Source organism: Panicum virgatum, chromosome 3K (genome assembly GCF_016808335.1).
Source record: "Panicum virgatum strain AP13 chromosome 3K, P.virgatum_v5, whole genome shotgun sequence".
Taxonomy (NCBI): domain Eukaryota; kingdom Viridiplantae; phylum Streptophyta; class Magnoliopsida; order Poales; family Poaceae; genus Panicum; species Panicum virgatum.
Window position 1 is genome coordinate 4,578,085 of NC_053138.1, and position 19,195 is coordinate 4,597,279.

General features: G+C 47.4%; 2 protein-coding genes across 3 annotated transcripts; both read left to right on the forward strand.

The window, feature by feature from the left end:
• Positions 1-581: 581 nt before the first annotated feature.
• LOC120696951 (glutathione S-transferase-like) lies at positions 582-15,233 on the forward strand. Of its 2 annotated transcripts, none has more exons than XM_039980024.1 (9): positions 582-859; positions 1,119-1,160; positions 1,527-1,612; positions 1,690-1,761; positions 2,031-2,084; positions 2,188-2,263; positions 2,461-2,522; positions 2,849-2,908; positions 3,194-3,223. In XM_039980024.1, exons 1-9 carry the CDS (start codon positions 778-780, stop codon positions 3,206-3,208), a joined length of 549 nt encoding a protein of 182 aa, XP_039835958.1. In that variant the 5' UTR covers positions 582-777; the 3' UTR covers positions 3,209-3,223. The 2 variants fall into 2 exon arrangements, with proteins under 2 accessions (XP_039835958.1, XP_039835957.1); XM_039980023.1 differs by lacking the exon at positions 3,194-3,223 and adding an exon at positions 14,839-15,233 and having other exon boundaries at positions 585-859.
• A 173-nt stretch (positions 15,234-15,406) lies between these two features.
• Positions 15,407-18,976, forward strand: LOC120696950 (glutathione S-transferase-like). The gene is made up of 10 exons (XM_039980022.1): positions 15,407-15,641; positions 15,777-16,153; positions 16,708-16,752; positions 17,071-17,156; positions 17,277-17,348; positions 17,590-17,643; positions 17,721-17,796; positions 18,040-18,101; positions 18,394-18,453; positions 18,570-18,976. The coding sequence occupies exons 1-10, from the start codon at positions 15,433-15,435 to the stop codon at positions 18,669-18,671; spliced, it is 1,143 nt and encodes a 380-aa protein (XP_039835956.1). The 5' UTR covers positions 15,407-15,432; the 3' UTR covers positions 18,672-18,976.
• The last annotated feature ends 219 nt before the right edge of the window (positions 18,977-19,195 follow it).

Sequence of the window (19,195 nt, forward strand, 5' to 3'; positions counted from 1 at the left end):
ATAAGATTTAGTGTTAGGAGGCAGCGGGGTGGCCTGATATTTGGCTGCACCAATTTGGTTTGGGCGGAGATTCAAAAGGGCCGAAAATTTCGGGCGATAAGTAAAAAAACCGGACCCCGCCTAGAAACAGGATTTTCGGTTTTCTCGGAAAATTCTCGCCGAGAAATTTTTCCTTGGGCCGTACATCATTTTCAAGCCCACTGGACCAGTTACCAAATGGACCCAAATTCAGCCCGTGTTGGGTATTTGGGCTTCTTCAGTGTGAAATTGCCTGGTAAGCTGATTGGGCTGTACGGAAAAGGCTGGAACTTGCTACGGAGAGCCGGAGAGGGAATTTATTAGATAGAGAGAAGAAACAGCTGACGATATTACGGAAGTGGAAAACAAAACGTATATAAATTCTAAGGAGTTAGTAGATTTTGGGTGATGAAATTTTAACAATTATGGACGCTTGCAACATAAAATGTGAATTTTAACATCACTAAATTTTAACAAGTATGGACTCCTGTGTACCAAAAAAACCCAACTACTGCATCAGTGCATCATCATCACCCTATTGCTGGCCGGCCCACCCGCCCGCTCCTTGTCCTTTTTCCCAGGTGGACTTCAGCCACCACGCTTCCTTTCTCAGAAGTCACCGCCGCCACTTGACACCGCAGCTTCTTCCTTTCTCCAATCCGAGGCAAGCAAGCATTCTTCGTCCATTACTGGCCTCACCCCGCATCCAGCTGGTGCTTCTGTAGTGTCTGAGCAAGAGCCGAGAGGCGGCTGGCGGCCATGGCGGCGGCGAAGCCCATCCTGTACAGCGCGTGGATCAGCTCCTGCTCCTTCCGGGTCCGGATCGCCCTCAACCTCAAAGGTAACTGGTTCAAGCTGCCGACTCTAGTTTCTTGCTCCACAGATGATGGAAAATCCGTGCCTATAATAGGGTCTCGTTATGGGGGAATTGCATTGGGTGGCTAGATATTAATTAGGCCACCCATTCTGGCTAAGAGTTTGTGTATTTTAGACAGGCTATCTTTGGGGGTTGTCAGAATCTCTGGAGCGATATGCCAGATGCTTGTTATTTAATTATTGCTTTTCCGTTGACTAATTGTGCCGATTTCTCTATAATAAAGGTGTGGATTATGAGTACAGGGCTGTGACACGGACTGATCCAGGTTAGCAGTAACATATATCTTGCATTACATTACAATGCATCATCTTACTGCCTGAAAGGTGTGACATATGAAGGAAAAGAAATGGTGATCATGGTCACAATTGATGGACTTGGTTAGTTAACTAGTAACATGTTAACATATAGTGAGTCTTCCAAAAAAAAATCAAACATAAAGTCAGCCTAGTGGTTCTAGTGTCAGGTTGGGTCACCTCCCAAAATTATGAGTGAATTTACTTGCACCATTTAATAGTTGGTCACTAGTTTCCCAAAATATTGGGTTCAGGCAATGTTTGCACATAACACTGGCAGTGTTTCGGTAGTCCTAATAGTAGTTTGAATGATTTTCTCCCTTCTGATAATATTGTAGATTATGAAAATATCAATCCAATCAAGTATGTCCCAGCATTTGTAGATGGGGATTTTGTTGTTTCTGACTCCCTCGCAATCATATTGGTGAGATGCTCTTCTGTAATTTTTTTAATATATAGACACCTAAACAGTATTGACAAACTTCTTGCTTTTTTGTTTAGTATCTTGAAGACAAGTATCCTCAACACCCTCTTCTGCCTCAAGATCTCAAAAAGAAAGCTCTTAATCTGCAGGTACAAGTCTTACCCAAGAGTTGAGAAGTTTCATGGTATGAAGCTAAGTATTCTTATGGTTTTGAAACTACAGACTGCAAGGGGTTCAAGTAATGAATAAGTTTTTATCAATGTATATTTTGCACATTAACACTTGCTACTAACTAGCACATAAAGGACCATATGATCAACAGTGTTCCAAGATCATTTGAATTTACACATCTCTCTGTAATATTGTAAATTGCCAATCCATGTGGATGATTAATGTTTTTTTTATACTTTTTCTGCAGATTGCAAATATAGTGTGTTCAAGCATTCAACCTCTTCAATGTTATGCTGTAGTTGTGGGTTCTTCCAGAACTAGCAAATGTTGATGAAATATTGTGCTTCCTATTCAGTATGATGCAATGACTTATCGGATTTTATTTTGTGCCACTCCCATGGCAGGGCCTGGTTGACGGCAAGTTAAGCTCCAACGAGAGCGTTCAGATAGTTCGGCATTACATTGACAAGGGATTTAGAGGTCTGGTTCATTACACTCTGTTATTCAACGGTTTTTCTGTCACCGCTAATTGTTTCTTTTCACGTGCAACATAATAAATGGTATCTCCTTGTAACACATAATAAATATGACTTGTGCACCATATTTCCTACTCTTGTTCCCTTATCGTTTATGCATTTTGTGTTGGCCTACTCTGACTTTCATCTGGATCTGATCAGCAATCGAGAAACTTCTGGAAGGTTGTGACAGTAAATATGCTACTGGAGATGAAATCCAATTGGTTGGTACATGAAATTCTATTTTTTTTCTTGAAAATTAACTGCATGGACTGTACAAATTACTCTACAACAAAGGTGCAACATCACAAATTCACAATCAATGCAAGGATAACCATGTTCACTGCATATTGTTTCCTCCACAGTAGATGTTTTGATGTTGCTTATCTTGTCTGTAACAATCTCCTGCTGCACTGATTCTGCTTTTTGTTTATAGGTGTGATACATGCATTTCTATACTTGATGGTCAATTTAATGTGAACTTTGATACCTAAATACTTCATTGCATATTGCATGTTCGCTGAGTAATATGCTTTGTGCTCATGGGCAGGCGGATGTGTTTCTTGTGCCACAGATCCATGCAGGCGTGACACGTTTCCAAATTGATATGGTACACAACCTGTCTTGCCATCTGTTATTCCTAGATGCATGTAAAATAATACTCCCCTCAATCACAAAAAGGGAATAATGTGGAATGTCCATCTTGATTCAGTTATTGATAGGATTAAGGAAGGGTAGACTGGAACAAACAAATAGGGCAAATTTGCCTAGAAGTTGTAGAACTATATACACTTTAGAAACAGTGAAAGGGTACATCGAAATATATTTCCAACCAGAGTAATTTCTTTATAGCAAATTCCTTAAATAGGCAATGACGAAACTTTTTTTTTTGCAGTCGAACTATCTGTAGGACCGAGAAATGCGACCAGAGGGGGGGTGAATGGGAGCCTTCGAAAATTATCGCGATCAAAAACTTCGGCTCACAATTCAAGAGTGCACCCCAACCCCAGAGTTCTAGGCGATGTGCAGAGTAGCTACAAGGGAGCTACACTAACACAAAACAAGCCTAGGAACCAAAGCGATCAAGCGCGGAAGCAATTGCATGAAAGCAGTGGAAGAACCAAGCAAGGTATATATCATCGGTTGATCCGACGCACACGTTTGAACGACGTCGGTTAAACCGGTGATACAGAGCCTGCAGCAAACAACCAGTGAGCACCGGTTGAACCGACGCTGGGTTTTGAACCTCGTCGGTTAAACCGGTGATCGAACGTCGGTTAAACCGACAAAATCGCAAACTCACGTCGGTGCAGTTGTCCAGAGGATCAACAAAATGCACCAAACCAAGCAATGAACACCGGTTAAACCGATGCTCAAAAACCTCGAGCGTCGGAGCAGTTGTCCAGAGAGACAACAAAACCAAAGTAATTGAACGCCGGTTGATCCGACGTAGGCAAAACCCTATACGTCGGCCAAACGCCCAAAACTGCGAACCAAGATAGTAACGCCGGTTAAACCGACATCGGGGAGATCAAGGCACCGGTGCAATCACACATAAACCCCAAAAACCCTAACCAGTGACAAAAGCACTCACCGGTTGATCCGACACTCAGGAACGCCAGCGTCGGTTCAACCGGCGTTTAAGGAAAAATCCTGCCCGAGCGGAGCAGAGTTTTTCCAGCCCGCGACCTGAGAGAGATTTGACGTTTGAAAGCCCAAATCAAGTCGAAATCTAACCAAATTTTGCAGGCACGCTCACAAAGACCTTGTGAACCTACCCACCAAAGGAATCGACGATCCACTCCATGGATTGTGAGGAATCGACGAAGAACGAGGCAAGAACGGGGTTTTCAGAATTTTCCTAAAACTGAGTTCTTGAAGGCTCGCGATCTAGATGAATTCTAGCACTTGGTTAGGATAATTCTAGTCGCCAAGAAAAACCTTAAGAACCACAGCAGCAAGTAGTAGAAACACCAGAACAAGGAAATCAAGAACTAGGATGATTCATGCATGTAGAGCTCAGATGAACATGAAACGAACCTTGATTTCAAAGCCCCGAGGGCACAAGGAGGGATGGGCCTCCTTTCCCACAAGATCTCCTTACAAGTTCTTCAAAAATCCATTGCAAGAATCCTAGAGATGTAAGGGAAGAAGAAGAACTTGAGAGAGAGAGGGCTGGGAGGAGGTGGCGCCTGGCTCTCTTCTTCTGTTATGTCCAGCGCACACCCCACCCAGGGAGGGGCGCCTTCCTTTTTACTAGCCAGGCCAGCTGCCCTCCCACTTTTCCTTTCTCTCCAAGCCATCCTCTAATGACTAGACTACCCCTAAGTGCTGAAATTAAACTACAAGGCCCTTAGGGGCAAAACTGGAAAAGATACATTGAAGATCATCCGACGGCTGCGACGACTTGGAGTAGTTTGCTTCGACCCGACGCAATCTTCCCGATGTCGCCACGCGTCCTTCTGGAATCTTCGCGGGGGCAGTTTTGGGAAAACTGCCAAAACCGAGTTCGGGTGCGGTTTTGGAGGAACCGCGAAACCTTCCCGCGCGATGTTTCCGGGCACACCCGCCAAGCCCGATGGCGCCACGTGTTCGACCTCCCGCCGAAACCTCTTCGACTTGGCCGACGTCGACGCATCCCGCCGTTGGTTTTTCCCGAGGTACCAACAAACTCCACGCCGTCCCGCCTTGGCGCCAGGAGTGGATCGCCTCGCGGCCCAGCAATGGCCCAAGCATCTGGGCCGCCCTTCTCCACCGCACGGTCGTCCGGTTGGGCTTCCAACGCCACCGCAAGGTCTCCCGCCTCCGCATGGTCGTCGAGCTCCCACCACCGCAACGCCGCCGCATGGTACATCGGCACGCGCCACGCTCTTGTCAAAACCGACTCGCTGCAACCGCGCCATCCGTGTACCTGCACACCACAGACCAAGAACTGGCGCAATCTCCACAGAGTCGCGACTACACACAGTTAGTCCACTCCATGTGTTGGCAATCACTCATCACACCAAGGAGCAGGCCTCCACTGCCTCTCAATCTCCCCCTTGATGAGTGCATTGTCAACACCATACCCCACACGGGCACTAGTGAAAGAAAAGGGTAACCAAAAAGAAATAGAAAACAAAGAGAGCTAACTCAAGTGATCAAAAGCGAATGAAAGCCAGAAAAGATCACTTGAAGATAGCAAAGCCAAAAGAGTCAGCCCCTAAGACAAGGGCAACGGCTCGACGCACTGACTCCAAAACATGCTTGACCCCTCAAGAAGGAGGCAAGGCTCAACACAGCCAAGCATGTGCAAATCTGGTTCCTCCAGAAAGAGGCTAAGCTCAACGCAACCAGCAAAGAGCATGAAAAAGCTCAAAAACTCCCCCTGAAATGCAGCTCCCCCTCACTATGCAACTCTCCCCCGATGTGTGCACACTCAAAGTCTGAATCTCTCCCTGAGATCAAACAAACAACCCCTAAGGTGAGACAAAAACCACATTCTCTCCCCCTTGTTGACAAGGCACACGTCAAGGAAACTCCCTCTGCCTAGATGCTCCCCCTGGAAATATGCCATGAAGTGCATGCGTGCCTAAAAGCTTCCAGGTACAGAACAAGAGCATTTGCAAGGGTCAAATCAGCACAGCCTATGAGAGTGCATATACAAAGACAATGCATGAAGAAGCTCATAAGAATATATCTATACAGATCATGAGCAAGCATTTGTCGTTTGTAAAAGAAAAACATCACCATAAAGGACCTAGCATACTAGAAGGCAAGCAAGCATGCTAGAGCTAGCAAGAACATACAGGTGAGCTACCCAAACCATATCACAGCAACTGCCACTCAAGCAGCCTTGATACCAATTGAAAACTTTCAAATTTCGGTGCCTGGGGTTGAAAGCTTGCAGGCGCTTAACTTAACGAATGTGCCAAGTCTAGGTCAAGGACCATCAGAAGCTTAAGACACCACTCTCAGTCATCCACAGCCTTGTCCAAGTTCTCCAGAGTAGCAGTCTCGATACAAGAACAGTGGTGCAAGCAATCCCACCTGGATCTTTTCACTCAAAGCAACCCAAGATAAACCAAATTGTTGGACTTTTTGAAAATAGATACCAATTAAACTATTCCAACAGAAAAGAGGGCATCTTGTTGCATGTGAGAGCAAGGGACCTAGCCACTAAGCATGATCAAGATAGCATAAGCATACAAACCTACACATGCTAGTAGCAGATCCAGAAGGTGACCATGTTTTATGATTTTCAAAGAATAAAATAGCTAAGCTCAGAGCCAATATACAACATATTCAAAGGAGCTAGCTACTCATGGTCAAAGCATATATACAACTCATAGCATAGCACAAGGCACAAGCAAATGCAGATATCATACATGAGAAGCTTAGTGCAAGTGTAATGCATATGAGCAAATGCAATGCAAGATGGTATGTACAAAAAATGCAAGAAAAAGCAAAAAGAAGGAAAAACAAAACCTAAACTACAAAAACAACTACCCAACTCAAAATGGGTAGCACACACCAAGCTCTCCCCGCAAGCGAGCATAGGTGGCTAGTTCTAGGGGCTTGGTCAAGATGTCGGCTACTTGATTTTCAGTGGACACATAGGTCAGCTCGACATCACCCTTCTCATAGTGATCTCTCAGAAAGTGGAACCTCACGTCTATATGCTTGGAGCGAGAGTGTAGGACGGGGTTCTTGGCTAAGCTTATGGCTGAAGTGCTGTCAATGAAAATGGGAACTCTGCCATAGGTTAGGCCATAATCACTGAGAGTGTGTCTCATCCAAAGGATCTGGGAGCAACAACTAGCAGCAGCTATGTATTCGGCTTCTGTGGTGGAAAGGGCTACACTAGTTTGCTTGCGGGCAGACCAAGACACAAGAGAAGTTCCAAGAAACTGGCAAGTGCCTGAAGTCGACTTGCGATCAATCCGACACCCACCATGATCAGCATCAGAGAAGCCAACCAACGCAAGAGAAGAGGAAGAAGAGTACCATAAGCCAAACTCAGGAGTGTATCGAAGGTACCTGAAAATCCTCTTCACAGCGTTCCTGTGAGAAGTGCGCGGAGAAGCCTGGAACCTCGCGCAGAGACAGACCGCGAACTGGATGTCGGGTCTGGTGGCCGTCAAGTACAGGAGCGAGCCGATCATGCTCCTATACTCCTTCTGGTCCACAGCAACACCTTCAGTGTCCTCATCCAGCGCCGTAGAAGTGCTCATGGGAGTCGGCATGGGACTGAGGTCCCCGAAGTCGAACTTCTTGAGCATGTCCTTGGTGTACTTGGCCTGGTGGACGAAGGTGTCATCCCGGGTTTGCTTGATGTGCAACCCGAGGAAGAACTGAAGCTCACCCATCATAGACATCTCGAACTCCCTGCTCATGTCATCAGAAAACTAGAAACAAGAGAGTGAGAGGAGCCACCAAAAATAATGTCATCCACGTAAATCTGAACCAACAGAAAATCAGCACCACGCCTGAGGAGAAACAAAGTCTTATCTACCGATCCCATGACAAACCCCTGTTTAAGCAAAAAGGCTCTCAATCTCGCAAATCAGGCTCTAGGGGCTTGCTTCAGACCATACAAAGCCTTCTGAAGCTTGAAGACTCGGTCTGGAAACTTGGGACTCTCAAAGCCAGGAGGTTGCTTCACATAGACCTCCTCCTCTATAAACCCGTTCAAAAAGGCACTCTTAACATCCATCTGATACAGCTTGAACCCCTTCGAAGCTGCAAAGGCTAAAAGGATCCTGATGGCCTCTAAACGAGCTACAGGTGCAAAGGTCTCCTCATAATCTATCCCCTCCTGCTGGCTGTAACCCTGAGCTACTAACCTAGCATTGTTCCTCACAACCATCCCATCCTCACCCTGTTTGTTCTTGAAAACCCATTTGGTACCTATAGGGTGGCAATCTGGTGGAGGCTCTACAAGGACCCAGACTTGGTTTCGCTCAAAGTTTTCTAGCTCCTCATGCATGGCATTGACCCAGTTAGAATCAGATAAAGCATGTCCAATATCTTTGGGCTCAAAGGAGGCAACAAACGCTGAATGAGCAAAGCCAGCGATACTTGTTACCTTGGACCTCGTGGTTCGTTTGTTGAGGTCACCTAACATTTGTTGAGGTGGATGACGACGCTGAATGTGTCGTGGTGCTTCTCTTGACGAAGTCGCCTCGCCACCGCCCTCAACATGGGTCCCGGAGGAAGAACCTTGAGCTGGACGTGGATCGGCCGTAGTCGAAGCTGTGGGAAGCGGGCCGCCATCGTCGTCAGAACTCGAATCTCCAGGAAGTGGGCCTGCAGCCGGCGCAGGGACACCACCATCACCCTCAAAGGCCTCAGGCTCATCCTCATCCTCGAAGATGTCCTGGCCAAACTCATCATCACCTGCACACTCCAAAGAAGCAGACAAAGAAGGAGTGGACTCGTCGAAGGTTACATTACAAGTTTCGACGATCCGGTTAGTCTCAAGAATAAGAACACGATAGCCTCTGGATTGAAGAGCATAGCCAAGAAGAATGCCATCAGAGCTCCTAGACTCGAACTTATCAAGATTTCCCTCCTTCAGAACAAAGCATCTGCAACCAAAAGCACGCAGGTGGGACACTCTGGGCTGTCGACCAAACCGCAACTCATACGAAGTCTTTTTCAAGAATGAGCGAAGGAAGATGCGGTTGGCAACATAGCATGCGGTGTTGATCGCTTCGGCCCAAAAACGCCTAGGAGTCCTATGCTCATCGAGCATCGTCCTGGCCATTTCCACTAAGGTCCGGTTTTTGCGTTCAACCACGCCATTCTGTGGAGGAACATAAGGAGAGGAGTATTGGTGATCAAGACCAAAGTCACGACAGAAGTCATCAAAACGAGCGTTCTTAAATTCAGTTCCATTATCACTGCGGATAGCCCTCATGGCATGTGGAAGCTCGTTCTGTAACCTCAAAGCAAGATCACGAAAGTGCTGAAAAGTCTCATCCTTAGTCTCCAAGAAGAAAACCCAAGAGTACCGAGAGAAGTCGTCAACGATCACAAGAATGTACCACTTCCCACCGACAGAGCGCACGCGAGCAGGACCAACGGTGTCCATGTGAAGAAGCTCGCCAGGGTGCGATGTCATCACCTGATTTACAGGTGGGTGCGGAAGGGAAACCATCTTCCCGTGACGACACGGGTGACACACAAGGTCCTTGTCCATCTTCAGCTTGGGCAATCCTCGGATCAGACCAAGTGAGCTGAGCCTAACTAGTAGATCAAAGCTCAAGTGACCGAGTCTCCTATGCCATCTCCAGAGCTCAGAAGACTGACCAGTCACCAGACAGTGAGAGGTGCTAGAAGAAGATCCAGAAAAGTCAATGCGAAACACACGGCCAAAAGGAACAATGCCGCACACAAACTCTCCTCTGGAATCAAGAACACGCGAGCAACCTCTCTTAAAACTCACTTCAAACCCATCATCAAGAAGTTGTGAAACAGAGAGCAGATTAAAACCCAGCTTATCAACAAGAGCAACTTCTCTCAAGGTGAAGTCATCTGAAATCCGAATAGCGCCAACTCCACGTACCTTTCCTCTGCTGTTATCCCCGAAGGTGATGTACTCTTTGTCCTTCATCGGGGTGAGGTTGGAGAACCATCTGTGACTTCCGGTCATGTGGCGCGAACAACCGGAGTCCATGAGCCATATGTCCTCCAGGCCTCGAGTGTCCTGCTCAGTAAGAAGAGAAAGAGCGGGCAAATGGCCCGACACTGGGGTTAGCACAGAAAGAAGCAAACCAGTGTCGTGCCATCTGCTCGAAAGCAGGGTAAGTATCCTCAAACGAAAACTGTGGCTGGCGACCACCACGCTGAGGAAAACGTGGTGCGCCTCCGCCACCAAAGCTTCGGCCACGCTGACCATCACCGAAAGCACGGTGTGGAACGGGGCCGGCGAAACCACCAACAGGAGCACGGTAACCACCACCGCCTCCCCCTCCTCCACCTACACGACGTGGCCTGGCATCCCGCCTCTGCCCACGTCGAGCTGGAGTGTGTCCACCTGTAGCCTGGTGAACCACTTCCGGAGCGCGCCTCTCAGACTGCCTGCGCTCAAACCTCAACCTCCGGAAGCAAAATTCTGCCAAGTGACCCTCCCTTTCGCACCACTCACACAGGTAAGGCTCTCTCTTGTGTGTAGGCTGTGGTGTAGAAGCTGGGGCTCTCTGAGGAACTCTGGGGGGCTGAGTCCTCACCTTGGGCTTAGGAATTGGCTTACCACTAGGAGGGAGTGTATCCAGTCGGTTCTTGAGATGGTTAGGCTTGGGAACCCACACTGGATTTTTAGGTGGAGCTTTAGGTGGCTCAGTGAGGATTCCGTCCTTAACTGGTGCTGGCTTAGGAACTGGTGAAGCTGTGGAAGAGAGTACATTCACACTCGGCTCAAGTATCTCACCAATCTTACCATAGGGTTGGACAAAGTCAGCAGGAGTAAAAGCAAAACCAACCCCAACACCATCAGGACGCTTAAACTGCTGAACCATCATGCCCAACTGAGGCTCGCGGGCGGACACCCAACTGAGAATCTCCCGAAGGTGGGAGTTCTCCTCCTCCATCCGGGTCTTGTCCTTCCGTGCCTCCTCAAGCTCAATGATCAGGCTTGGGCACACAGTACAATCAGCAGAGCAAGAGCTAGGAACTGCGGATTTCTCCAACTTCCTCAAAGCAACATTCCTCTCCTTAAGCTCTTCTCTAAGTGCTGGGCACTCCTTGCAAGCACCCAAGAGGGTAGGCCGGAACTTGAGCTCATCCATGGCCTTCTTGCCCTCCTTGAGCTTGAGCAAGTTCTCATCATACTTACTCCTGAGCTCGGACAGGTCAGACATCAAACCGATGCACTGACTGCACTCATCCTCCTCAACACAATCCTCCACTACGGGGGCAGACTGAGCAATCTCTAAAGCTAACTTAGCTTCCTTCAGCTCCTGTCTCAACGCCCTAAACTGCCTCTTAGCATCCTTAATGATCAAATCCTGATTATCTAAAGCAGTGTAAAGATCCTCCAACTCCTCAGGAGTGGGGTGCTCAGGACGTACCTCAGAGCTTGACTCTAGCTGAGGTGCAAGCTCTGCAGTAGTGGAAGGAGTTCCGTCGGCGTCGGAGTCGATGGCCATGGTGCAGAGACCGGCCGCCTTCCCAGCATGGAGGCAAAGGCCAGTGAAGCCCTCTGTGGCCTTCTTCTTGGAGCTCCGCTTCTTTTCGCCGCGGTGGTGTGAGTCGGAGTCACTGGAGCTGGATGAGGACGAAGACGTCGAACTCTGGCTGGTGGAGGAGTGATCCTCGCTCTGGGCGACGAACGCCTGCTTGTCCTTGTACTTGCCGACGTTCTTCTTCTTCCGCTCGTGGTGCCGCTTGGAACGTCCGCCATTCTTCTTGTGGGAGTGCCCACTCTTGTGCTTTTGGCGGTGCTCGCGGTACTCGTGCTTGGAGCGGCCGTCATCATCCCTGGAACTCTTCTTCCTGGGGCACTCGGCGGCGAAGTGGCCGGTCTTGCCGCAGTTGAAGCAGGTCTTCGCTCGTGCTTGTCTGTTGTTGAAGGCACGCTGGAACTTGTGGATGATCAATGCAAGCTCCTCGTTTCCCAGCACCTCCAGCTGCTCATCTGTCACAGACACAAGAGAAGACAAGCAAAAACCTCCAAGAGAAGGATCAGGGTTAGCTCCAGAGTTGCCTACCAGGGCCATAGACTTGGAGGCGGAGGCATCAGCATGATTGCCTTCCATCTTAGCTCGAGAGAGCTTCTCCACCTCCGAAGCCTTGAGCTTACTGAACAGCTCGTCCACAGTGAGGGTCTCATAGCTAGCAGACTCTATGATAGTCTGGACCTTCACCTCCCAGACCTTGCGATCAAGAGCATAGAGAAGCTTCATAGCCTTCTCATGATCGGAGTAGGCCTGGGTGCCCTGTGGCTGGTTCGCACGCACCTTGTTCACAATCGACTGAAAACGACTGAACATGGTGTCGATGCTCTCACCCGGCAACTGAGAAAAGTTCTCGTACTCCCGCCGGTGAGTCTCATACAGCCTCGACTTGACATGGTTGGTTCCTTCATGGAAATTGGCCAACCGTGTCCAGATCTCCCGAGCTGTGAGAAGGTCGCTAACACGATCGAACTCAGGACGAGAGAGACAGGCTATGAGAGCGTTGTACGCCTTGCTATTGACCTCATGTCTCCTAACCTGAAGCTCGGTCGTGCGAACCGCAAGGTTCACATAATCAGGGTCCACGCAAATCTCCCAGACCTCGGAACCTAGACTCAAAAGATAGGCACGCATGCACACCTTCCAATAGTCGTAATCGGATCCATCGAAGATCGGGGGTTTGCCCGGTGAACCCATGGTCGCACAACGGTTTCGAACCGGAGAAGGCTATAGAGAAACCGTCCCGGCTCTGATACCAATTGTAGGACCGAGAAATGCGACCAGAGGAGGGGTGAATGGGAGCCTTCGAAAATTATCGCGATCAAAAACTTCGGCTCACAATTCAAGAGTGCACCCCAACCCCAGAGTTCTAGGCGATGTGCAGAGTAGCTACAAGGGAGCTACACTAACACAAAACAAGCCTAGGAACCAAAGCGATCAAGCGCGGAAGCAATTGCATGAAAGCAGTGGAAGAACCAAGCAAGGTATATATCATCGGTTGATCCGACGCACACGTTTGAACGACGTCGGTTAAACCGGTGATACAGAGCCTGCAGCAAACAACCAGTGAGCACCGGTTGAACCGACGCTGGGTTTTGAACCTCGTCGGTTAAACCGGTGATCGAACGTCGGTTAAACCGACAAAATCGCAAACTCACGTCGGTGCAGTTGTCCAGAGGATCAACAAAATGCACCAAACCAAGCAATGAACACCGGTTAAACCGATGCTCAAAAACCTCGAGCGTCGGAGCAGTTGTCCAGAGAGACAACAAAACCAAAGTAATTGAACGCCGGTTGATCCGACGTAGGCAAAACCCTATACGTCGGCCAAACGCCCAAAACTGCGAACCAAGATAGTAACGCCGGTTAAACCGACATCGGGGAGATCAAGGCACCGGTGCAATCACACATAAACCCCAAAAACCCTAACCAGTGACAAAAGCACTCACCGGTTGATCCGACACTCAGGAACGCCAGCGTCGGTTCAACCGGCGTTTAAGGAAAAATCCTGCCCGAGCGGAGCAGAGTTTTTCCAGCCCGCGACCTGAGAGAGATTTGACGTTTGAAAGCCCAAATCAAGTCGAAATCTAACCAAATTTTGCAGGCACGCTCACAAAGACCTTGTGAACCTACCCACCAAAGGAATCGACGATCCACTCCATGGATTGTGAGGAATCGACGAAGAACGAGGCAAGAACGGGGTTTTCAGAATTTTCCTAAAACTGAGTTCTTGAAGGCTCGCGATCTAGATGAATTCTAGCACTTGGTTAGGATAATTCTAGTCGCCAAGAAAAACCTTAAGAACCACAGCAGCAAGTAGTAGAAACACCAGAACAAGGAAATCAAGAACTAGGATGATTCATGCATGTAGAGCTCAGATGAACATGAAACGAACCTTGATTTCAAAGCCCCGAGGGCACAAGGAGGGATGGGCCTCCTTTCCCACAAGATCTCCTTACAAGTTCTTCAAAAATCCATTGCAAGAATCCTAGAGATGGAAGGGAAGAAGAAGAACTTGAGAGAGAGAGGGCTGGGAGGAGGTGGCGCCTGGCTCTCTTCTTCTGTTATGTCCAGCGCACACCCCACCCAGGGAGGGGCGCCTTCCTTTTTACTAGCCAGGCCAGCTGCCCTCCCACTTTTCCTTTCTCTCCAAGCCATCCTCTAATGACTAGACTACCCCTAAGTGCTGAAATTAAACTACAAGGCCCTTAGGGGCAAAACTGGAAAAGATACATTGAAGATCATCCGACGGCTGCGACGACTTGGAGTAGTTTGCTTCGACCCGACGCAATCTTCCCGATGTCGCCACGCGTCCTTCTGGAATCTTCGCGGGGGCAGTTTTGGGAAAACTGCCAAAACCGAGTTCGGGTGCGGTTTTGGAGGAACCGCGAAACCTTCCCGCGCGATGTTTCCGGGCACACCCGCCAAGCCCGATGGCGCCACGTGTTCGACCTCCCGCCGAAACCTCTTCGACTTGGCCGACGTCGACGCATCCCGCCGTTGGTTTTTCCCGAGGTACCAACAAACTCCACGCCGTCCCGCCTTGGCGCCAGGAGTGGATCGCCTCGCGGCCCAGCAATGGCCCAAGCATCTGGGCCGCCCTTCTCCACCGCACGGTCGTCCGGTTGGGCCTCCAACGCCACCGCAAGGTCTCCCGCCTCCGCATGGTCGTCGAGCTCCCACCACCGCAACGCCGCCGCATGGTACATCGGCACGCGCCACGCTCTTGTCAAAACCGACTCGCTGCAACCGCGCCATCCGTGTACCTGCACACCACAGACCAAGAACTGGCGCAATCTCCACAGAGTCGCGACTACACACAGTTAGTCCACTCCATGTGTTGGCAATCACTCATCACACCAAGGAGCAGGCCTCCACTGCCTCTCACTATCCTCTTCTGGAGAGATTGTACAAAGCCTACATGGAAATTCCTGCAGTTCAAGTTGCTGTTCCTGAAAAGCAGCCAGATGCACCATCATCCTAGATATGAAAACTTCCGCCAAGACGAGTACTGTAATGTGGGAAATAACAGAGTTGCTGGTTCTCCCGGTAACCATGGATTATACAAGAGCGGCCTCCTGCTCTTGTGCAGCACGAATAAAAGAATAAGTGTTCACAATACAAAATTTAGCCTCTCATCAGTGAGAATAATGATCATGTCGCAGTTGAGTTTTTGCATGTACGGAACATGTGTCTTGACTTGGAGAATGTATAACATGACCATCTGCATATACATGAAGTGTGTTGTGTATAAGCAAGCCTTGACCTGGAGAAAAAGTGCCTTCAGGAAACTAAAGATTGCTCTTGCCCGTTACCATGCGTGATCACTGCCTGCGATCGAGCTGCTGCTGTTGAGTTGGGCAGGGATAAGGAGGAGATGCGCAGGGATGAGGACTCTGTGGTGGTGGGTGCCTAGGACTAGGAGAGAAGGACCAGAGGTGGGTGGAGGCCAGGCCAGGTCGAGCGAAGCTGCCGGATGGCCGAGCACGAAGCATTCTTCGCCTCCTGTTGGTTGCACGGTGTCCATCTCATCGTGACTGTCATCCACCTGTCATCCTCCTGCGGACACGGAGGTCGGAGGCAGCTCGCCGCCATGGCGACCGCAGCGAAACCCGTCCAGTACAATACAATGCCTGGATCAGCTCATGCTCCCACGGCGTGTCCGCACTGCACTCAACCCCACAGGTCTGCACCATCATCCATCTCTGAGGTCGGCGTGTGGGCTGCGCTGCCACTGGTCCAGTGCCAATCAGCTAATGCATATCGCTTTCATGTTTGCAAATGGAAATTTCTAACCATTGCTTTATATCTGCTGTTCAGAGTATCTTCCTTGGACCCGCCCTCCCATTTCGTCTCTTGTGTCTCTTCCTCCGTTTTCCTCTGCGCACACCTGATTTCCTGGTGGCCCCACGCCCCCACCTGCCAAACACTCGGACTTGGCAAACTAGGACCTTTCTTCCCTGCTGCATTCGGCTCTGCTCTATCCACTCTGCTCACAAAGGGGGCTAGGAGTAGACTGGAGATTTGGGGCTTCACCTACTACTGTATCTCATCGTCATCTGTTAGTTCAATTACCCTGCTACTGCTGATTGAGGAGGACGAGGAAGCAGCGTCCATGGAGACAGCGAGGCCCATCCTGTACAACGCCTGGATCAGCTCCTGCTCCCACCGTGTCCGCAGCGCTCTCAACCTCAAAGGTGAATTACTACTAACTCTTCATACTTTGGAGTCTGGTTGGTTCTTAGGCCTAGCTGAGCATCTTATCCAATAATAATTCAGATAGCATAGGCGCAAGGAGGGAACCTATGTCAAACTACTCTTATCCTTCAGTACAAGTTGTAGTCCAAAGCTTTGCAATAAGCAGGTTCAGAGTTACCTTTGTTGGGTCAAATTCTGAACTTTTTTCAGATAGGGATGACTGCAGATGCTAGCAGTTATGTGTTTCTTGATCTTGATGACTTTCAAAACTTGTGAATAGTTGAATAAATTTGACACGCCAAGTGATTTTTTGTGATGATATCCTTGAGCAGTACTGTTTAGTGATAGGATCAGACGGTTTTACTGCATATTTTTTAGCTGCTCAGGTGCTCCAACTGGTCTTGGGACTTGGGAGTTTTTCTTAAGTTTAGAGAACCTGATGTGTGCCAACCGCCAATGTGTTGGAAACTCCGATGAGAATTGACCAAGTTAGATTGTGAAATTTGAGGTCCATTGATGGTGACTAATTTCGTCATTTTTCTTAACTGTGAAGGTGTGGACTATGAGTACAAGTCAGTAAATCCCAGGACAGATCCAGGTAACGGCAACACCTTGACATATTTCTTGCATTGCAGTTGCCATCTCATTCATGCATTCACAAGAAATGAGAACACAAGGACCGCACGGTGATAGAATTAGAGTTGTATTCTGAAGTTAATGTTTAATCATGTATAAGTGGATTTCCTTGCAGATAATTATTTTGTTCTACTTTTCTTGTGTTAACTATGAATTCTTCTGCTATCATGGATTTTCCTAGTACCTTTAATTGTATTCGCACATGTTCTTGTATGTGTATTTTTTTGTGGAAAGTTCAAGATTTGATGGCAATTGCATCGCTATGTGTTTCCTTTTGTAGATTTTGAAAAAATCAACCCAATAAAATATATTCCTGCACTAGTAGATGGGGACATAGTCGTTTCCGACTCTCTTGCCATCTCATTGGTGAGTTACAAATGTTGCTTCAGCAGATTTTCATTGTGCCGTCAAGTAAATATTTTCTTTTGACATGCCATTGCATGCATTACTAATCACTAACAAGTGTCTTTTTATTGGGTTGAACAGTATTTGGAAGACAAATATCCTGCACATCCTCTCCTGCCTAAAGATCCGAAGAGGAAAGCTCTTAATCTTCAGGTCATTTCCAGATCAAAGCCTATTTGTACCTTGTTCACAGAACTAAAATAAAAAAATCTGAATGACAGTTTGTATGTGGGGAATTAAATGGTATCATGTATTTAATTTTTCGGTATGGTATTTGGCACATATACCTGATATAAATTGGTCACGTTGTTATTTGAAGAGATCAACCATTCCTACTGTCACTTGGCACCTATTTCCTGCATCTCCATTTCAACAAGTCTGTCTCTTGTTGCAGATTGCTAGCATAGTTTGTTCAAGCATTCAACCTCTTCAAGGCTATGCCGTTATTGTGGGTATTACCAGCTGCTAGCTACCATTCATGATACTGTGGGTATGTTCAGCATTATTTACAGAACAACTTTGCAGGGTTTGCATGAGGGAAGCATGAGCCCTGATGAGAGCCTTCAAATTGTTCAGCGTTATACTGACAAGGGATTCAGAGGTCTGATTTCCTGCCAGTTTTTTATTGCAAGTAGAATGGTCTTTGTTTGTAATCACAAGATTCAAGTTTTCAAATTCAGCAATGTAATTTTGTTAGCGATGATGCTACTTATTGTAATTGGGATGAAAGTTCCTAATATCACTAAACACATGCATCTTCAGTACGAAAATATACAAAAATGTCTTTTTTTTTCTAGCAATAATTCTTACTGTGATACCATCTTGATTCATCTCTCTGTGCCAGCGATTGAAAAGCTTTTGGATGGATGCGAGAGTAAATATGCTACTGGAGATGATGTCCAATTGGTTTGTTTGGCTACCCCAAATTTATATATTATGCGTGCTGCTTTCCCTTATCCAATCACATTGAAATGATCCACAAAGCTGAATCATCGCCTTGATCATACATGAAATTTTCTCCAAGCTACATTTAAAACTTCTTGATTGACTCAATCCTCCCTCAAACTTTCCTGATCCTGTCATCTCACTTGCATTTACATGATAATTCACACGCAGTGAAACAATTTCTTATTTTTGTTGCCTCTGCAGTGCGATTTGAACTAATCTTCTGGTACACATATTTTGCATATATCAACAGGGTGATGTGTTTCTAGAGCCGCAGATCCATGCCGGCATAAATCGCTTCCAAATTGATATGGTACCCAACAATCATCTGCGATTCCCTGTAAACATATTAAATACTAATAAGAAGCACTGTGGTGCTGTTTATTCATATTCAGAAAGTAGTCTCAATACGTGCTTTCTTTCCTGCAGTCAAAGTACCCGATTTTGGCAAGACTTCATGATGCATACATGGAAATCCCCGCATTTCAAGCTGCGCTTCCTAAAAATCAGCCAGATGCACCATCGTCGTAAAGAATCAAGATTACCATGCTACATCGAAATGCATGCTTTTCATTTTCAATAATAAGTTGGAAGAGTTTGTTTAAACAATAATAATTTGGAAGGATGGTAACTGCTTCAGCACTGGGTTGGATGTTAGCTTACCCATTCATGAAGACTCCGTCATATGTTTAAGTTGTTTCTTCTCTTCATTGATAGGTTGTGTGCTTTTCTAGCAGAGGGCAGTAATTTATTCAAGTATCACCTCGATGTAACACTACTTGATATTAATAAGATTTCTCTTTTCGAAAAAATATATGTTTAAGCAGTTCGCTGTTTCCTGTGTGTAGTTTGGATGAAGCCTTAATGCTGCAAATTCTGAACGCTCAATCACTACATAAAAGTCAAGCAAGCATGCAAAGGTCTGTAATAGAGATTTGCAAGAACAAGTACTTGACTAAGCATGCAAAGGTTAACAAGCAATAGCAAGAGAAAGTACTACTAGCTAAGCAAGTGAAAAAATATGAAAAAAAAGTCATTTTTGCCTCCATGAACTT

Coding starts and splice junctions, on each gene's coding strand:
- LOC120696950 (XM_039980022.1), top strand. CDS start 15,433: ATGGCCGAGCACGAAGCATTCTTCGCCTCCTGTTGGTTGCACGGTGTC. Junction 15,642..15,776: donor CACTGCACTCAACCCCACAG/GTCTGCACCATC, acceptor TCTGCTGTTCAG/AGTATCTTCCTTGGACCCGC. Junction 17,797..18,039: donor TACTGACAAGGGATTCAGAG/GTCTGATTTCCT, acceptor TCTCTGTGCCAG/CGATTGAAAAGCTTTTGGAT.
- LOC120696951 (XM_039980023.1), top strand. CDS start 778: ATGGCGGCGGCGAAGCCCATCCTGTACAGCGCGTGGATCAGCTCCTGC. Junction 1,613..1,689: donor ACTCCCTCGCAATCATATTG/GTGAGATGCTCT, acceptor TTTTTTGTTTAG/TATCTTGAAGACAAGTATCC. Junction 2,523..2,848: donor CTGGAGATGAAATCCAATTG/GTTGGTACATGA, acceptor GCTCATGGGCAG/GCGGATGTGTTTCTTGTGCC.